The 19793-nt window shown below is 39.6% G+C and overlaps 1 protein-coding gene across 4 annotated transcripts in view; it reads left to right on the top strand.

Moving 5' to 3' along the window:
* The first annotated feature begins 11880 nt into the window (after positions 1-11880).
* ccdc88ab (coiled-coil and HOOK domain protein 88ab) overlaps positions 11881-19793 on the top strand; it is a 63830-nt gene continuing 55917 nt past the window's right edge. For all 4 annotated transcript variants that reach the window (XM_085296341.1, XM_085296342.1, XM_085296340.1 and 1 more), the window contains exons 1-2: positions 11881-12520; positions 12617-12717. In XM_085296341.1, coding sequence (XP_085152467.1) covers positions 12458-12520; positions 12617-12717 — 164 coding nt within the window. In that variant the 5' untranslated portion in view covers positions 11881-12457. The remainder of the gene's footprint in view (positions 12521-12616; positions 12718-19793) is intronic.

The raw sequence follows: 19793 nt of genomic DNA, 5'->3' as shown, positions 1-19793 counted from the left end.
AAATGTCTTAAGCAAACAAATAATCGTGATGTCTAAGATGCCCGTGGAAATTATCATGCTGTAAATGACAATTTGTGCATTTCTGTGGGAATTTGCATAGATCAGCCAGTTCTCATCTTATGAAAGACTACCCTCAGTTTTCTATTTTTATTTATATCTTTTCATTCTTCTTCTTATTATTATTCTTATTCTTATTCTTATTCTTATTCTTATTCTTATTCTTATTCTTATTCTTATTCTTATTCTTATTCTTATTCTTATTAGTAGTAGTAGTAGTATTTGTATTATTATTATTTACAATTTTTCAAGGCGATATTTATGTTTTTGCTGCGTCACTAAAATGCAATTTTAAATTCTCACCACTAGGTGTCAGGATTAAAAAGCTCATATAAGGCATATAGTTCTACCACAACGGTCAGACACTCTCCTTTTTCTCCATGGACGTCACTGTTGAAGTATAGATTTTTGTTTGTTTGTTTGTTTGTTTGTTTGTTTGTTTGTTTGTTTGTTTGTTTGTTTGTTTGTTTGTTTGTTTGTTTGAAAAGTTCTGCTGATATTTTCGTTTGCTCGACTTCCAGCCACTTTCATTAAAGTGGTGAGATTATTTCAACCCTATATAACAGCATATAAGGAAAAAAATGCTTGTGTTGCTATCTCATCCATATTCAGAAAGTTGCCTTTGTTCAGGAAGAGTAACGTTTTTGTATCAACTGTTATGATTTATCTTGAAACCTAGTATTAAACATTGCATGGACCCTGTCCAGTTATCAGTCAGTACATCTGGCAGTCAATCAGTGAACTTGCCTCCACATGAGACGATCAGTCCTGAAGTTTGTTTACAGCCTTCCAGTCAGTCAGTGAGCCAGCTCACTAACACTGAGCCTGGTGCAGTTGTTATGGCAACAGATGAAGTGTTAACAGCATCTCCAGGCATTACTTTCACGCATACACGCACGCGCACACACAGAAGCTAATTGCAGGGCTGAGCAGCAGGATTTCACACGGGCACACACACTGAAACACATAAGCTCTCATTCCCATTATTACTAAGGTTTCTACCAGTTTTATCTTGTTTCCGTGGCTCCAGGACACACTGAGATCTCATTTATACCACGCAGAGCCACAAACTATTACTGTGTAATGGACCACTCAGTGTTTTCCACAGGACTACATGGATCATATAAATAACTCAGTGGAAGATAATGTGTTGTTTGCCTTGAAGAGAAAATGTAAATGTCTAGAGACAAATACAAAAGTTTGATATATGTTAACGGACAGGCTGTATCAATCAGTCATTAAGTCATCTGGTCATCTAACAGAGACTCCTGTGGCCTTGATTTGATGATTTGAACTAACTGCATAATAATTAGAATTACCCAATTTCCTTCGGGGTCAACCTTCAGGATCAAAAATTTTTTATTGACTAATCAATGGTTACTCAAACAGGGAAGATTTAGGGGAAGTAAAGGGGAAGTAAAAGTATAATATCAGTTCCATCTTTCAAGAAAATTGGGACACCACTTTAAGCCATAGTGTCTGGTCTTCATGTAGGATGATCGTGCAATTGATAAAAGTGCAAAAAGGTTTTTTGTTTATGTGTCTGGAGTGTGTTTGTCTCTCGATCACTTCAGGACACAAGAGGCTTACGTGGTTTAGTGATTTTCATGCTGTGTTGGATCAGGAGGGGGCAACAGAACAGCCTGCATTAACTCTGCACTGATTTTCTGTCACACACACATGAACACACAAATGCAGAATCAACAGGAGCTTTAGCGGGGGTGAGAAACGAGGCTTTTCTGGCTCCTTGGCGATCAGTTTGAGTCAGAGTGACTGATGCCCTCAGGGGTCGGTGCATTGGTGGTTCTTGGTGTCCAGGGCTGGGCGCTCAGGTATGTACCAGCTCACTCCCGGTGGCTACTTGGCGGGGCCTGGCGCCTGTTGCTCGGTCAGGCCTCCTCCGGGGTGCGGGGGGCCCTCAGGCCTCCGGCCTCTGGGCCTGCGGCTCGGTTCACTCTGGCACAGCTGGCTGACTGCAGAGCCGGCGGGCACGCCGGTGCAGCCCCCTCTAGCTTCTGCTCGGTGGCTACTGGGTGACGCCTCGTCTGGGGATCCTCAGCCCTTCCCATGAGGGTGGCACGGATGCCCCTCCGGTGGTCCTCCTTGGGCTCTCGCACTCTGGGGCCTCTGGATGTCTGGGGCCTGGATCTCCTCCATGCCTGCTTCATGCTCTGGGGGACAGGGCTATGGCTCTCTACATCCTCTTGCAGACCATTACATGTGGAAACCATTCGAATACAAGCGCACTGATCCACACAGATGTGCACACGGGTGTTCACTGTTCGTAGACTTAAATTACACCTTTCTTTGCTGCTACTTCAAAGCACATTGTGCGCTGTCTGTCCTGCGTGCTGCACAACAACATTGAATATTTAGTATTTACTGCTGTTTACACTTAGCTAGATTAATGCGATGATGTTGTGTTTAGTATGTTGCTTTGTTTTTTTTTTTGCTTGTTTTCTATTCTTTTTCTCTCAACAGGTGATCCAGGAGATTTTTTTTCCCCTTCTCCCCCCCCCCCCCCCTTCTCACTGTCCCTCTCCCCTTCTGTTATTCTTTTCCTTCCTCTTTCTTTCTCCCTTTCCTATCCCTCACTCATGTCTGTCCCGTCTGTAACAACTGAAAATAAAATAAAATAAATAATAAAAACAAAGGTCGATCAAATGGACCAATACGGCAATGCCACGATGATCCATTTGGCAAAATAAATCCATTGGGTATCCTTGTTGGTCTTCAGACAACAATTCTGACGGCTAAAGAACCAAATGGGACAGGCAAAAAAAAAAAAAAAAAAAAAAAAAGAAAACCTTTAATTGAGTACTGCTGTTTAATTTGTTTAATGATTTTATTTTTTACCAGAGAAGCGTTGGTTCCTTGTAGTCCTTACTTTATATTTTAAAAAACATCTCATCATTCCTTCTTTCTGTAAAGCGAAAGCTCAATAATTGATTTGACTGATATGGACACGCATAAGCTTGCAGCAGCCATGTATAGACAGCTTTTGGCTACTTGAGCTGACAAGGCATGATTTGCTTTGTCACAAGCGTGATAATTACATTATGGCACATGGCAAGGATCCACATAAGGAGCTCCCTCTCTGAGAACAAAGCAGGGCACAACTGTAGCTCATGGAAGGTTGTTGCTTCATGGCTGTGATTCATTTAGTCCACTGACTTAACAAAAGGTATGAATACCATGCTTGAAAAATACTTACATGTTAAATTTGAAAACAAAAAAAGAATAAATACATGTAAAAGCAAAAGTATTCAACACAGAAAACATACACCCTGTGAGTGTTAACCTATCCTAACTACCATACTGATCGTTAATAATCATCAGCGTACAAATATGACTCATATATTACTGTTTTTAACTGCTCTCTCTCTCTCTCTCTCTCTCTCTCTCTCTCTCTCTCTCTCTCCCTATCTCTCTCTATCTATCTATATGAAAGAGAAAGACAAATAGAGAGAGAGAGTATTTATATATACTATATTTATATAGAGAGAGTATCATAGGTATTTCACATTGACCTTTTGTGCAAATTTGTAATTGTTGTACATTATTATTATTATTTTGTAACATTGCAATTGCATTGCTGTTCCTTTTCCTACAAGACATTAACATGTACAGCAGCTGTGGGCAAATGATTCAATGATTTTGTATTATGAAAAATCCTTTATGGAGTTTAACACCTTGTCCAGTAAATGCCTTCCAAGGTGTTGCTGTACAGCAGCCAGGAAAACTCACCTTGTATGTATAAGGTCTAAAGAAGTGAATTTTGACTGATGCATACAGTTCACTGGCAGGCTAGCTTTGTCAGCATTATGGCTCCTAATTAATGAATCTTTTGGGATCAGTTTATTGATTAGATGCAGATTAGAACTCCACCCCCCTCCTCTCTCTCCTTTCTCTCTTCTCTCTATTTCTGTGTGTGTGTGTGTGTGTGTGTGTGTGTGTGTTTACTGGATATGAATGATGATTCAGAGAACACCGGGAAAAGTGTCCTCATGACACATGCACAACATGCTGATGTTGAGATGATCAGTCCAACCAGAGTGTGACATCAGCTGATCATCAGTTGCAGAGATTCATGACAACAGTGAACAACAGTTTTCATTATTATTATTATTATTTTTAATAATAATAATTGGTTGGAAACAATGAAGGAGTATTAGGGTCACATTAAGAAAAAATATATTGTTGATCGTTTTGGGAAAAAATTTGAAATGAGATTACCATTGTTGTTTCAAGACAAACTGCCACAGCTGCTATACCCTCTACAAATTACCTTGTTTAGATGAGTTAGTGAAACAAATTAACGAGCCGTATGGTAACACAACATGCATTCTCTTTATTGCATGAGTGTGTAACCATCGATAACCTTGCATATGACCATTACAATCCATTTCCTTCATTTCCTTCTCCACATTTGTGTGTTTTCCCGTCTAACCAGATGCAGCTTTCTGCACCATCTTTCCAACGTCCTTATAATTATCACCACTCTGTGTTTATGTGCTAAAAGAGAAATCATTTCCTTTCTTGTTACTAAAACAGATTCTGAGCTCACTAACTCAGAGGGTACAGAAACTGTAGCAGTATGTCTTGAAACAACAACTGTAATCTCCACATTTTGACTTTTTTTCTTAAAATAGTATCATTTGGGTAGCACTGTTGTTCTCTCAGTGCTCGCACTGGCTCTTTTAGGATCTATAGTTTCTAATGACATCAAAAACATGGCAGGTGAATTTTCCTATTACTGTGCTGCAGGAAAAAGCCACTGGTTTACAGCAAATGTAGGTCTCCATGTGTTAAACAATGGCGACCCACCGCTCCCAAAGTCTAACATAAGCAAATGCTGTACAGAGATCAAAGAGCATATCTTTCGTTATCTGTCTTACTATCTAAATTAGCAAAATCAATGTTTATTTATTTTTTGAAATAAAATTGAACCAAAATGTTGTGATTTAAATCGTGATCCTGCTTTCCTAAATATTGGCTTCCTGCAGCATTACTCATTTCCAAAGCCTCTCAAACAGACATGTGACATAAAGTCAAGGGGCTGCAAAGAGCCAAATACTTTTTGATCTCCATCCTATTATGGCCAGTCATTAAGGCTCCTCATAACATCAGACTGTGCTGTTCCTATGGTAGGATAAATTATTCAGACAAAGCAATAAAAATCAACCAATATAAATCCAGTAGCTTTTTTCAAAATTAAACTGCCACCATGATGATGTAGTGGTACTCCAGTGTCTCAATAAAATAAAAAATACTTAGTTTATCTGTGAGAGTTAAAGCATGCATCAGCATTTTACAACACATTTGCATGATGAAAGGGTTGGGGCATGCTCATCTTTATTAATGCAATGTTATGCAATTAGGCTTTCACTGTGCCACGGGGCTCTTAACAATTAACATTGGAGATTTAAGAGTTTTGCATTGATTTGTTGTGGCATTGATTCCTTGGTGGGATGGATACAGAGACAGGGCGGATGGTCAGAGTGACCTCCACTATAATGATAGAGGTTAAATCTTTAAATTACTTAATCTAGAAAGGCTGAGGTAATGTTGTAAGATATGCATTTTATTTTATGTTATATGTGTTCGTACACATTCCCACACCTTAATACTCTTATAATCTACTAAGCAGATTACCATTAAATTTGTTCTGAAAATTAATGATACCTGTAATCAGTCACTGGACACATTACCGGGTACACCTTGCTAGTATCGGGTTGGACCCCCTTTTCTTTCAGAACTATGTCAATCCTTTGCAGAAAAAATAAGGGTTTGGAACATCTCTTAGAGATTTTGGTCCACGTTGACATGATAGATCACACCGTTGCTTCAGCAACCATCAGAAGATGGATACTCTGTAGTCATAAAGGGATGGTCATAATCAGTAACAATACTCAGCTAGACTGGGCTTTTTAAATGATGCTCACTTGGTACTAAGAGGCCCAAAGTGTGGCAAGGAAATATCCCCACACCACCGGCAGTCCAAAACATTTATACAAGGCAGGATGGATCCATTCTTTCATGTTGTTTATGCCTAATTCAGACCCTGCAGTTTTCTGGTATGTTGCTGCAGAAACTGAGATTCATCACACCAATTTTTCCATCTTCTATTGTCCAATTTATTTGAATTTTAGGCTCAATTTTCATTTCTTAGCCAAAAGGAGTGGTGCCTGAGTGGTCTTCTGCTCTTTCTGTGTAGTCTTCACTACCATCTTATTCAAGGTTTGGCATGTTGCATGTTTGGATATACTCTTCTGCACACCTTAGTTGTAACTGGTGGTTTTTAGAGTAACTCTTGTTGACTTCCTATCAGCTTGAAGCAGTTGTAGATCTCTGTCTTTAGCAAGACATGAACAATTCTCTGTAAACCTTAGAGATGCTTATGTGGGAAAATCCAAGTAAATCAGGAGTTAAATATTCAGACCAGCCCCCCTGATTTTAGTCCCATGCTCCATCATTGTGTGAATGTGAATTATGGAAAATGCTGGCCAGATTTCCATTTACTTTGGTATATTCCTGATGTTTCTTTTCTTTTTAAAAAAAATCTTGCATTTCAAATGATGGATTGCAAAATTTCTCTTAAAATGGCCCATTCTGCCAGGATTTAATACTAAACTTTTCTCATTAATGACAAGTTAACTACACTTTCTCATTTTTGTAATAGTCATTTTATCTTTAGTTGAAGAAAGAGGAAATTCTGTGCAGCCTTAGTCATTCAAAGCTGCATCCAAGACCACAAGAGATGGGCCCAGCTCCAAATTAAAATGTTTGTGGCGTCTTGTAAATTCCTGTGGAATAACTAACAGGAAACTACAGTCGTCAAAGAGAACTTTCTTAGAGAGGAGCTGCCAGTGCGTCTTTTACGTCAGCTAGAGGAGAAGTTTCCATGTGGCTCTCTTTGGTAGGTTTCCACTGGGTCTTTTTCCCCACTTTCAGAGCTGAGTGTGTGAGAGAAGTGCTGTTAAATCACTGAGTCATTAGGTGGAGGTGGATGCCGCTTTGTGACAAAACTTCTTAAAAGCCTCATGAATAATAGATTTTAGTAAAACAGCCAGGAGCACACTGTTCAGTCTGAGGTTAACGAAGCCACGCTAATGGAAATAAATGCAAATACACAATCACAAACACATTGAGCTTTACAAAATATCCAAACCTCCACAGGTCTAATCCCCCACAGTAAATGAGTTTTGAAAAAAAAAAGTATTCAGGCTGCTGTGTGAGTAAGCAGGCGGTACACGAACCGTGAAAGGTTTTCATTATCTGCGTCAGGCTTAATTGTCGGCTGAGGTGATAGGGTTAGCAGAGATGTGTGTGGGCTGCCAAGGAAAAGAGCTGGGCTTGATTTGAAAAGAAGAAAAAAACATTTGCACAGACACTGAAGCAAATCCCCGTTCTCATTTGATTCAATTAAGAAAACAATGTCAATTAAACCAATTTTCTTATTATTAGTACGCTTCATTTATCAGTCTGTTAGAAATGACGAAAAACATGATCAATGAGAACAACATCTTCAGGAATAACATATTTTATATACTTTTTTCTACAATTTTACATTAAATTAGATCATTGAAAATCAATTAAATGTTGCTGTAAAATATTGTCAAATATAAAAACCATTAATACTCTATATAGAGACTAATAGAGAAGGCCTGCGAGTGATGTTTGATGAAGCACTCCAAAGAAATACAACAGGGACAAGGAACAGCAATGAGAAACAGGGAACATATTGTTAGAATATTTTGGTTTGAGGGAATGAGTAGAAATGCAGGAGGGGATAATGAAAGTTGACCCAAAGTTATATTTTTTCATTTTTTTAATAAGAAAAAAACACAAAAAACCTGAAATGCTTCTACCTGCCATAATGGTGTCACCTAAAAAACAGAAAAACATTTTGTGTGTGATCAGTGATTCACTTGAACAGATCTGTGCACGTTTCACATCTTGATGTCCAAAATAACAGCACACTACAAAAAAGGACTGCATCGTTAGGTAGACTTTGCTACAAATATATATTTCTTGTTCTTATTACTCCACTTTGACCCTTGAGCCTCCAACAAATTCATGCAGCCAAAACAGTTATTTTCCAGCACTGAAGCTACTTCTTGCACCTTCTTTACAGCCCTGCAAAGGTGTGAGGGTAAATCTTGTGTCGTACATTTCAACATCTGAAAAGCTGATTTGATTGATAACACTGAAAACCGTTAAAAAAGAACTTTATTATTTTTGAATATATGCTTGGATATTCAAAACAATGACTATCATACATTTTTTGTAGTGTAGTTATTGCTACAAAAATTACAAATAATATCAAACTAAAACAACAACAAAAAACAAAACACAATACTGTGTTCTGACTTTGATTCATTGATTGACTCTTGAGTCTCTAATTTGGGAAAGTTTGCCAGCTTCCAGACTACTGTACTTTAAATGAATACAGTGTTGGTCAGAGTCTTTTGGGATAATTGTAGCAGCAGATGTAGTACACAGATCACGCCAAACATGACCGAGAAGTTCATCAGCAATTCTTGGGAGTCCTCCACAAAGTCACTTTGAATTATAACAGCCCAGAATGAATGAGAGATAGTCAGATGGTAAATTGATTAATGAAGTGGGCAGCACATTTGGTTTCTAGTAAGATCAGAGACTGATTTAATACAAAGTACAAAACAAGAATCCTGGCTTTCAGGATGCTTCTTAAAACATATTTGCCTAAACAAAACAAATTAGCATTTCCCTGCATGGACATATCACTGAACGTTAACTTATCTTTTATTTAACTAGTTCATGTCACTTACCTAACAATTACTTCTGGCCTTAAAAATAAGGCCTAAATAATTTAGTTAATAACATTGAATATTTATTGCAAAATATATCATATATATAACCATATCCACTTAGTCTTCATTAAAGAAATTCGATTGTAAGGTTAAAGATCAGAGCACAAAATGATCATATCTGAATCATCACCGAAGAAAGAATAGTATGTTCTTCCTTCCTCTCGTGTTTTACTGATACAGCTCAAGAAATGAAACGACATCTTCAGAGACTTTAAATACATTTGAATATAAAACAGGTGTGTTACCGAATTAGTGCTTCGGTATGCGTGATCTAGGATACAGAGGGATTTATTTCAAGCCTCCAAAAGGAACTTTTGCAGTTCAAATATAAGCAAAGACACAATCAGACATTACATGTTGAAACATGTCAGACTTTTACCAGTTTCTGCTTATATCTAATGAGCATTTTGTTGTACGCTAGACATAGCCCATCTGTTAGCAGCAGAGCGTCATTTAAATGGCTGATGCCCACATAAAGAAGCAGACTTCCATGTAAAAGATAAATAGAGTCCTTTTTTGTTTTGTTTACATTGGATTATCCAGCTGAATATTGTGCTTTAAACAACTTACATCGCTTCAGCTAAACATGTTTTGCAGGAAACGAGAGACAGCCGGTCCTGTCATGAACACATACTGTATAGTCCCAAGCTAAAGCACCAACAACAGTGACCGTTAATCTAAATGCAAATTATAACTTCTGCTTATTCAAAACAGCTGGTGAAATGTGCTGAGTGAAGGTTTTAGGGGACTATATGTACAGTAAGCTATTCATTCATTCTTAAACCTGTTTCTTGGAGGTGATTCAGGTCTCTGGTTCTCAAACCAGTGATTGTGTTTTGATTGGCTATTTGGCCACATTGCCTTTGCTCCCTCTGCACATCATCAAAGCCATTCATCATTTGTTGATTAGGTGTCTTCAACCTCTATAGTGGACTTATCTCTAAGTCATCACGTTGCAAAATAAAAAAATTATTGTGTGCTTAAAACTGCTGGCTTCATTCAGCAAACTAACCAAGTCACATTTAGTCAAACACATTAGTCATTGTACTATTTGTTGCCAACAGTGAATTTATTGATTAGTTACTCACAGTCTTCCCAAACCAACCTAATACAATCAGTGTCCATGTTCTGTCCGGCCCACTCAGAAATTCAGTTTCCACTGCTCTAAAACAGAGAAATGTTGGTGACAACTTGTTTTAAAAATTATTTGAATGATTCATTAATTATCTAAGCAGCAGATTCTTTTTCTGTCAAAATCTGACCTTGAGTAATCATTTGACCTTTCACTGAATAGTGTGAGTCACAAGTTATCTTAGAGCTTCAAAATTAGCCATTTATAGCTGTTCTGGCATTTAGTAAATCATCATCAGTAAGTCATTTTAAAAACACAACTATCAATAAAAATGACATAACCTCACTCTGTATCATTATGGATATTTTTAGTTTTATGGTCTTTAAAGCAGACCTGTCTATTTCTGTTAAATTTGTAATGTTACAATGGCGACTGCTCAACTAATGATAGAGGCATATCAGAATCAGACGAATATGTAGAAGTAATGAGCCAAAAGCTCAAGTTTCAGACTGCTCTAACTTGCTCCATTTCACATACTTTTTTTCCTACTCTTGAGTATGCATGATGTCACTGAGTCTAGATAATATTGTCATTACAGACCCATCCACCTGCTATTGAGCCTGTGTTTTTATCAGGGATAGCCAATCAGAAGAATGTTGCGTTAAAGATGAGAACTAAAATACAGATGCTGGATGAAATGAGGGACTGTACCAAGGCCCAGTATAAGATTAATCGGGATTGTTTTGAAATAATAATAGACTAGAGTCCAAGAGTAGCAAGAAGATCTTGATAGATTGTACCGTGAATCTCTACATTTTATTAAAAATCCAAAGTCTCTGATAACTTACAAAAACCAATATTGGTTTATCTTTCTCTATGAAGCGATATTATTTAACACTATTGGACGCCTCTTTGTTGCCATATCAATAGTTACTAGCTATGATTGGCCTTTTTTGATGTGACTAGAGTTCTGACAGATGTGGGGACAACAGTGTTTTGTTAGACATGGAATTTACAGGAAGACCTTAAACTTAAACATGGCTATAGCTATTGGTGAATTTAAATCATCATATGGATTGCAGAAAAGGAGACATTTCATTATTTTTTTTAGAGGCCACTAATGTTTTATGTTATTTGTTTATTGCATATTAATTGTATGTATGTAGACCTTGTATTTTTTGTTGTATTTGTGGTATTTTGGGGATATATGTCTAAAAGTTGCATTGGCCAAATCTCCCTTGCAAAACAGATTTGATTTCAAAAGAACTTCCTAAATAATGCTAAATAAATAAATAAACAAACACAAAGCTGGAAATGAGCACAAGTCTCCTTTATTAAACCAAACAAACAACAGACTGCAGAAAGCTTATTTTAAATTTAAACGAATCATATGTTGCAAATTTGATGGAACAGTTTCTTTGATTGACAGATACTACACCTCCAGTCTTTACGTTACCCACCAGGTGTCAGTAGCCTACATGTCACTAATGTACTGCATGGTGCAAAAGCAGACAAAGAATATACCTGGATCCCCACCATTTATACATGCCAGTGGATTAACTAAGCACAAACTGGAACCAAATGTGCCACAGCATGTTAGAAATTATAACGCTGAAGCTGCAGACAAACTGGTTCTCAATAAAAAAAACAACATTTGCTTCTTTAATACTTAAAATGATCTTAAGACAGTTTAACTGCGCTAGATGACTAAGTGCTTTCTACGAAACATGACTAAGAGCATGAAGTAGTCTGAGCTGAAAGAGATGCTTTGATCAGTGCCCTACTTTTCTTGGGCTAAAGAGGCGATGAGGCGGAGGGAGATGCACGCGAGAGGCAGGGAGGGGGGCGGTCCTACGTGTCCTCCTCCCCAGTCTTGCGCTCAGTGGTGTGCAGCATTTGAACAGAGGCAGACAGGGGAAGCAGAATCAGTGGCTAGACATTACCTTAGAATAAATTTGAGGAGTAACCCGATGGTTTCAAACCACGGACCTTGAACATCTGGATTTCCCTTCGTATTGGATATTTAATTTAAAAGGAGGTGTTGGAGGAATATCTCCCCTCAGCGTTGGACTCTATCTACCAGTTCCTCAGCATAAAACCATACCTGGCGCAGGTCTCAGAGTCTCCTTAATCTTATTTGTAGATAGACAGCGAGCCCGGCTGGCGACACATTAGAGTATCTTTATTTAAAGCGCTTTAACAGAAAATGTGAATCCCTGCCTTCTCCGTGAGGGAGCCGAAACCCCGTCGTTGGCATCTGAAACAGCTGGCTTGTGTCTAGAAAATTGTGGATTAACGATTTTTTTTACCCCTTATCCAAAGGAACCTCGGACGTCTTTCAGTGGCCTGTAGCCACAATGAGCGTCGATTTAATTGAATTAACTACATGAGCGGTGTCAAAAGAAACGCGTTTCTCTCCGATTTAAAAAGGGAAAAAACCCATATCTGCTGAAATAAACGGCGCCAGGAAAATATGGAAAACGAGGTGTTCACTCCTTTGCTGGAGCAGTTCATGCTCACACCTCTGGTCTGCTGGGTAAGCTCCCTAATTAGCTATTCAGATGTGTCTTGAGCTCGCCAATTAATCACCCCATGCTGTTCTTTTATTGATTATCTATTGTCCCCTTTTCAGGTGAAGACGGTCGGACACTCGACGGTGACCGATGGCACCAAATTATCGGAATATATTGAATTAGTGGATGGGATTTACCTGAATGAGATAATGCTTGAGATGTAAGTAGTTTGCGGCACACATCCAGAAATATTACCCATCATTGCATTAACAAGGGTTACATGGTTAAACCGTACCCATTCTGTGTGGTTATATGTATGCTTTTTGGTCAGTAAACGGGGTCTGTGGGTGTGGAGGAAGGTCAAAGTGGTACTCACCCTGGGGTTTTTTCGTGGGGTCATCCCCTCATGAGCAAATTAAGCAACTGCAGCCTCTGTCCGGCGCTTAAAATGAATGTAGGCTAAGCACAAAGGGACCTTGTATTGGGGTCAATGATGGGTCGCACTGTCAGAAATCTTTGCAGACAGTTATTGTCAGGGGTTCTTTAGAGCTCCGCAGATTGTCTGCAGGCATGTTTGCTGCAAAGATGCGTGCGTGTTTTCTTTTAAGTCATCCTACACTGTCATCTGCAGCCGACTGGAAGACACCCCGCCCCTGGAAGCTGCAGCTTCACGTTTCCTGCTGTGCTGTAAATTAAACTAGAAATAGTAGCCCTAAGAGGAATCCCTGGTAGCAGCACAGAATCTGGATGTTGACTGCACTGCAATGCAGCAGGCCAACATTTGGTTTACATTCAGCTGAAAGGGAAAGACTGCTTATGTATTGGGAGTTCTGTTGATAGTGAGAGAGGTTGGATGTTTGATAAGGCAAAGGAATTTCATGTTCAGTTTGTCTCTTTCCAGTCATAAATATATAAAACATGGCAGAACACCGCTTTCCATTCCTTTGTCTGGCTCCTGGCTGGTACTTCCTGCTAGCAGGACAATTTTTCATATTTTCCGCTAATGCTACACTCCACACTGTCAGCATTTATCCCCCCGCCTGCCTGTCTAAGCACCATTCAACCCAGCCTGCTCCCACTGGAATTGATTTTCACCTCTCAAGAGATTATGTGTTGCACTTTCATGTGACAACTTCTTGCCACATCAGTAGCTCAGGGAAATGTATGGATATTCTAATCTGTCTTTCCATTGTTTTGTGTACAGATTTATGTTAGTAACAAGTGTGTAGTGTTTCAGAAGGATAAATGTGTGGCTGCATTGCATGAGGAGCTGATTAACCCCCCACACGGTTTCCTCTCTTTGGATGGTTTCCTCTTCCTCCTGTCCTGCCTTCTTATAATGTCCTCGACCTCTTGCTGTTCGCCCATCACTCTAAGCTGCCTATCTTGAGGTTTCAACTATCTCTTCCAGCTCTTTTTCCCATGCTTGTTTTCCTCCTCCAGGCTTTTTCTACATGCTGATGTATTCTCCAAATGGCAAGGCCGTCTTTCCTCTTCCACACATAGCTTCATCAAACAAGTCTGCTATATTTTTAGTGCATTTTCCCCCTTATGGGACACACTATGGTGGAAAAAGAAACAGGAAGGATATGGGGGGAAGGGAAGGGTCAGAGGACCAAGGAAGGCAGAAAATGATTTGCCAAAAAGCCAGAGATGAAAAAAAACAAAACAACTTTGACATGACAGGAAAGATTTGCAAAAATTGAGCAAGCATTTAACACACAAAAGACAAATTCACATCCCTGGTTTGCTGAGCCACAATGGCAATTCCTCAGTTCTACATATTAACACAAAGGTGTGTGGCCATGTAATTGGTAGGATTTCAGTGTGCAGTAAAATGGAAAGAGCCAGAAGGAAATTTCCTGTGGATGGTTGAGAGCTCTATGCTAAAATGAACCGTGACTGCCTTAGTGATCGCCTGACAGGATACTGGGAATATTCAGTCACAGCCCGCACAGTGTGTTTATGTTTGTGTGTGTCTGCATGCTTTTCTGCAGGGCTTCTGTCTCTGTGTGGGAGTTTGTGTATCTGTGTTTTTTTTGTTTTTTCTTTTCCCTGTGTATTTGGTTTTGGACTGAGGCAGCTGTTGGTAGTCATCTTGTTCAGCCACCCTCCCACTCAAAGGGCTACAGTATTGGTCAGATTTAGTGTTGGTGAGACTGCTCTTTGTCTGCCTCTCCTGCTTTACAGGCACTGCAGGATTAACTTCAGCTAACTGAAATATCATAAACTCAACTGTATATTACACCTCATGGTTGTAAACTTTGCAGCTGCTGCAGAGCCCTTTGAATAATTGCTATATCATTTTTTTCATTGTCATCCTTTTGGAAATGTAACATGAGCTTATTCAGTATTAAGACCATAAATGTGGTTGAAAGCAATGCGTGGTGTGTGGTTATACTTCCTTCGGCTCCATCTCTCATTAAAAGTAGCTTAGAAACTTCTCCGAATACCTGTAGGTGATAATTAACAGGGCTCCCACTAGAACACTCTTACTCACACATTTAGTTTTTTCCTTTTCTCCTCTGTTGTGACAGCTTGAAACATATTGTAGTGAGTGTTATTGCCTTGCTTGAAATTGATCCAGCTGCACTAAAAAGCTGTACTCTACTGGTGTTACCCTCCAGCTGCTGTTTATATTAAAAACCAGCAACAAAAAAACACCCACTAGCGTTCAGCACAGTTAGCACTGCATTTAGAAGAGTCAATGATATAACTACAAAACTTACATAAATGAGTGGATGGAAGTCGGCATACTTTTATGTTAAAATAAAACATTAATAAATATTGTGTGATCACTTCACATGCATGCCTAATTACACACCTTTGTGGTATTTTATTGGCAACATCAGCTGTTGTAGAGCAAGCTTTAGTATTGCTGTGCGCATGTCTCTATCTAGCACAAAGCAGGAGACATGGCAGACCGGCTGGCAGCAGTTGTCATGAGGACAGCATGGGAGAGCACAGAAAGAGCTGAGAGACCCCAGGATTATCTAACGGTTTGCTGACAGACACCCAGATGGCACCGTGTCCCCTCCCCCTGCCCTCGTGTGACTGACATTACCTAGCCAATTACATCGCCTCCGTAGTGCTGTCGAACCAATTAGTTTTCCCGCCCAGCAAGAAAGCGCCAATTAAATTTTTGTCAGAGTGACAACTGTCCATTTGAATTCTTGGCTTTTTTGCAAAGTCTGTAGACTCGTGCTGGCTCCTTGGCCTGTTCGGTCAACCGGTCAGTCCGTCCTTTTACAGGCTGCAGTTACCTGATTTATTTGAGTGAGACAGACAGTTGATGGAAATCGGGTGCACAACATTTGTCATGTTGGATGTCAGTGCTTTTCTAGCATTGCAAAGCTGTGAGCTTTGCAATGCTAACTTTGCAATGCTAACAACTTTAAACTAGAAAAGATGTTCAAAAAACTGGCTGCTAATTTTACTGAAGTAGCTACAAGTGTAAAGTAGTAAAGCATATGTGAGAAATGGAAAGAATGCGGTTCCACATGTTCTGTGGTCAGTACTTCTGTTTATTATTCAGACAGATCAGTGCATGTCTGTAAGTCTGTCTGAATGGGTGCACATATGGGAAAGAGAATGTGAGAAAATTGAGCGTAACTACCAGCTGTCAGAATTTTCATCTGCATATTTTTTTCTCAGTGTATTTCAGTACACTTTGTTTGTACTGTTGTAACAGCCATTGAGGTCTGCCGTAGATAATCAACTTAAAATTACAATTTAAATGGATGTAAATTCCAGCATTGGCTGGGTTTTACTGTGTGAAGTCATATGTGCACCAATCTAATACTTTACTTGAAACAAAGCTCTGTTGCATGTTGATACATGTCTTTTGTTTTTTTGTCATATTTGTCTTTACAATTTTTACTCAGGAATCACACCCAGGTATTATTGCACCTCTGCTCTTCTCTAGTTTTTTTTTTTTTTTTTTTTAGCAAACTAGAACAGCTAAGAAAAAATACTACAAGTCATGCAATACCAATAGGTCTCAGAGGGGTAAATATTTCAATAGGGTCAAATCTTATGTTCTTTTTCTTCTGCTGTCTCTCTTCATCATTTACCAACACTTACAGATCCTGCACCACATGCTCTTAGTCTGTTTCTCCCGTCTTTCCTCCAGCTGGCATCTCCATCTCTCCACTTCCTTTTCTGTCCACACCTCAGCACTCCTCTCACTCTCATTTCTCTCTCCTGTTTTCTTTTGAGCAGCACGTTGAAGCCTTTGTTAGCTTTCTCTGGGGCTAGTTACAGCAGACATAGTTGAAATTCCTGCTGGATTGGAGAATGGAGGCAGACAAATGTGCTGCTGGGTTGTTAGACTGTTTGATTTCCCTCCTGCTCCTGGCTGGAGTGTGGGCTCCATCCTTCAACATCAAAGTGTTCGCCTTGGATCTCAACTCTCATAATCATCATTGTGTCATTCTCTCTGTGCCCGGCGAGCAGGGGGATGTGTATCATATCAGGAAGGAAACGGCAGCTGTGACCTTGGGAGGACAAAACTTTAACAAGGCTGTGTTAATATGAGGCACTCCAAACCTCGGAAACAAGGACGTTTAACCCCAAAGGAATCATCGTAGAAATTTAATCGCAGAGTTTTTCACTGTAGCAGTGCAGAGTCATTTGACTTACAATTACCCGACTCTTAAAGTATAGTATTTGTTTGCTGCTGCATAGCATTTAGCATGACTATGAATAAATTGCTGCCCATCACAATTTAATACTGAACATTTGAATTCCACTACTGATGCTATTTGCCACCATTTCAAATGTTCATTTTGGCAGCTTTATATCAGATTTTTATTAAAGGTAGCTGTTAATTTGCTGGTGCTGCTATTTGCAATTAATGCAAACTCAACATTTCCTCCATCTGTTACTTATTTCTATCCCTTCAGCGGCTCAGGGATATAATCCCTTCTGTTCAATGAAAGACTTATGGGGTGAAACATCTGCAGGAATTGTTGAGTTTCATTAACAGCAGCTTAACACTGAGAATTAACAGCAAAGTAAAATTAATCATCGACCAGGTAAAACAATTTCTGTTCCAAAGAGTGACCCATAGCAGAATGATTGAAGTGTGATTTATGTTAGAAAGATTCATTCTCTATATTGACAGTGGATGTGTCTAAATAAGGTGCGAACCCTTCTCAAATGAATTAATAATTAATCTTATTTAAAAGTTTCTCTTTTGCAAATGTGTGTTTGCAAAAAAGTACTTTTTATACTTTTTGACAGATAGTGTGTAGTCCTGCGGCAGAACTCCACCTTCACTATCGTCGACTGAAAGTAGCAACACTAGACCTTACTTTGCTCTGAGGCCTTGAGGAACCAGTGCTTCACCTCCTACACATTTCCAGTTTGAGCAGTTAGTCCTTCATTATGCAGATAAACTGCAAGATAGATGACTAACCTTGGAAGGACTTTCCTCAGCACCTCCAATCCAGATTGGTAGGAATGAGTTCAGCTACAATCCTTGTGGGTACACGGAAGACAGGAAGAGGCCCTGTGGTAACAGAAAGACAAAGACGGAAAAGAAACGACTCCATGAAAAACCAGGACAAGGAAATGGGGCGATGAGAACTCGGTGTGTTTAAGCACTACAGTTTCCGTGAGAAAAGGTGAAGAATGAGAGAAGAGGATGCAGTCCACATCTGTAAAGAGTGGTGGATGTTACTTTGTTCCAGCATCTTGCACTCCCAGTATTCTAATGGGGTAAAGTAATATAATCTGCATTGCAGCCCAAGTTAAAAATAACCTAATGGTGCAGTGACATATGATGCTCTAGAATCACCGTCTGATTCCTCACTAATTTGAGATTAATTGGATTTATAAGAGTATGTGTTACCTCCTGCCTGTGCTTACTGTACTTCAAAGCTTCTGTTTGGAAGTGCAGTCAGTGTAATGATGCACTCCAAAATCTAAAAGATAAGTGCTGATTTCCTCATTTTATAGCTGACTTGTTAGTATGGATCATTGTTAATAACTTTCTTTGCTTTCATAGTAAGTGTGATGTTTTAATGAAGGTATCCTATTTATTTACTATTCATTAATCAATTCCCTAATATTTGACCGATATTCCTACATGTCCACAAATATTGGATTAGTGTCCGACAGAATGAAGTCTTGACTATGCTCCATTGTGGACGTGGACAGCTGGAGACCCAACAAGCATGCAATGATTCCTGTTATCCTCCTTGGAAATGCGCTGCCTGGGGCGGATGCGTCGTCGGTGCATTGTAATGTAAATTCCCTGCGGACAAAAAACAGGCAGGCACCTGGGTGTGCACAAAATTTACGCCGTTCAGATTCAAGTGGATTCGTGTTTACTCACAGACAAGGAAAGTCGAGGCTTCAGATCACAGAAATACAAGTGGTAAATATGAGCTTCCTCCAAAGGGTATTTGGACTCGGGAGGAGCTCAGTAATTTTGGAGTGTCTCAAAGTAGTACTTATACTCCCTCGCACTGAAAGTAGCCGGGATAAATGGTAGAAAAGAGTATCATTTTCTATCAGCCTGTTGGTTAACAGTTCTACAAGCCATATAAGGTCTAGATCTGTGTTACTGGGTTGGTTGCATGCCCTCAGTGGTATTTGAACCAACTGGTTTAAAATTTTGACATCTTAAAGGCTTCTGCTGTTTCTTTGTGCTTCTGAGTGGTGGAAAAAACAAACCGAGGGCGTGTCAGACAGCCTTAATTCTTTACACCGACCTGAAATTATCCTGAACCAAACCGTCAGCCTTAACACGGCTGCTAATAAGAGCTCATCCCCCAGATTTCTTTCACCGGCCTCCTGTGTATGTTTGTCTTCTCTCTCACATGGAGGCACAAACACACCCCTCCTGCTGTGTTTGGACAGTACAGCTCACAATCTCCATCTCCAGCACGTGGCCAAATGGGGCCTGGGCTTTGTGTGTGCGCGCATTTAGGCTGCTTTCTGTATTGGTGTGTGTACGGGCATGTGCCTGGCTGCCCACGTTGACTCTAATGTAGCCTGTCATATATAGGCTAACACTACTCTCTAACCTACCCAGCCAATCAAAGCTTGCAGATGAGAGGAGGAAGCCCAGTGGCCGCCTGCTCTGCATAAGGCTGCAGTGCCTATCGACGGCAACCATGAACCGACTTATTGACTGGCCGTCTGGCTGACTTGCTGACTAGTTGTCTGTGTTGCTGCCTCTTGAGCTGGCTTTGCCTGTTCATCCTTAATCTGTTTGTCTATTTAAAGTCTTAGGTTTATTGTATCAGCAGGAACAGGGAGGGGGAGGCAATAAGTTGGATTTTCTTT

This window comes from Mchenga conophoros, linkage group LG13 (assembly GCF_057382185.1).
Source record: "Mchenga conophoros isolate Kocher_MC1m ecotype Shallow Benthic linkage group LG13, M_conophoros_male_GT1.1, whole genome shotgun sequence".
In the NCBI taxonomy this organism is placed as follows: Eukaryota; Metazoa; Chordata; class Actinopteri; order Cichliformes; family Cichlidae; genus Mchenga; species Mchenga conophoros.
The sequence above is the reverse complement of the archived record's forward strand: the minus strand, read 5'-3'. Positions and strand labels throughout refer to the sequence as shown.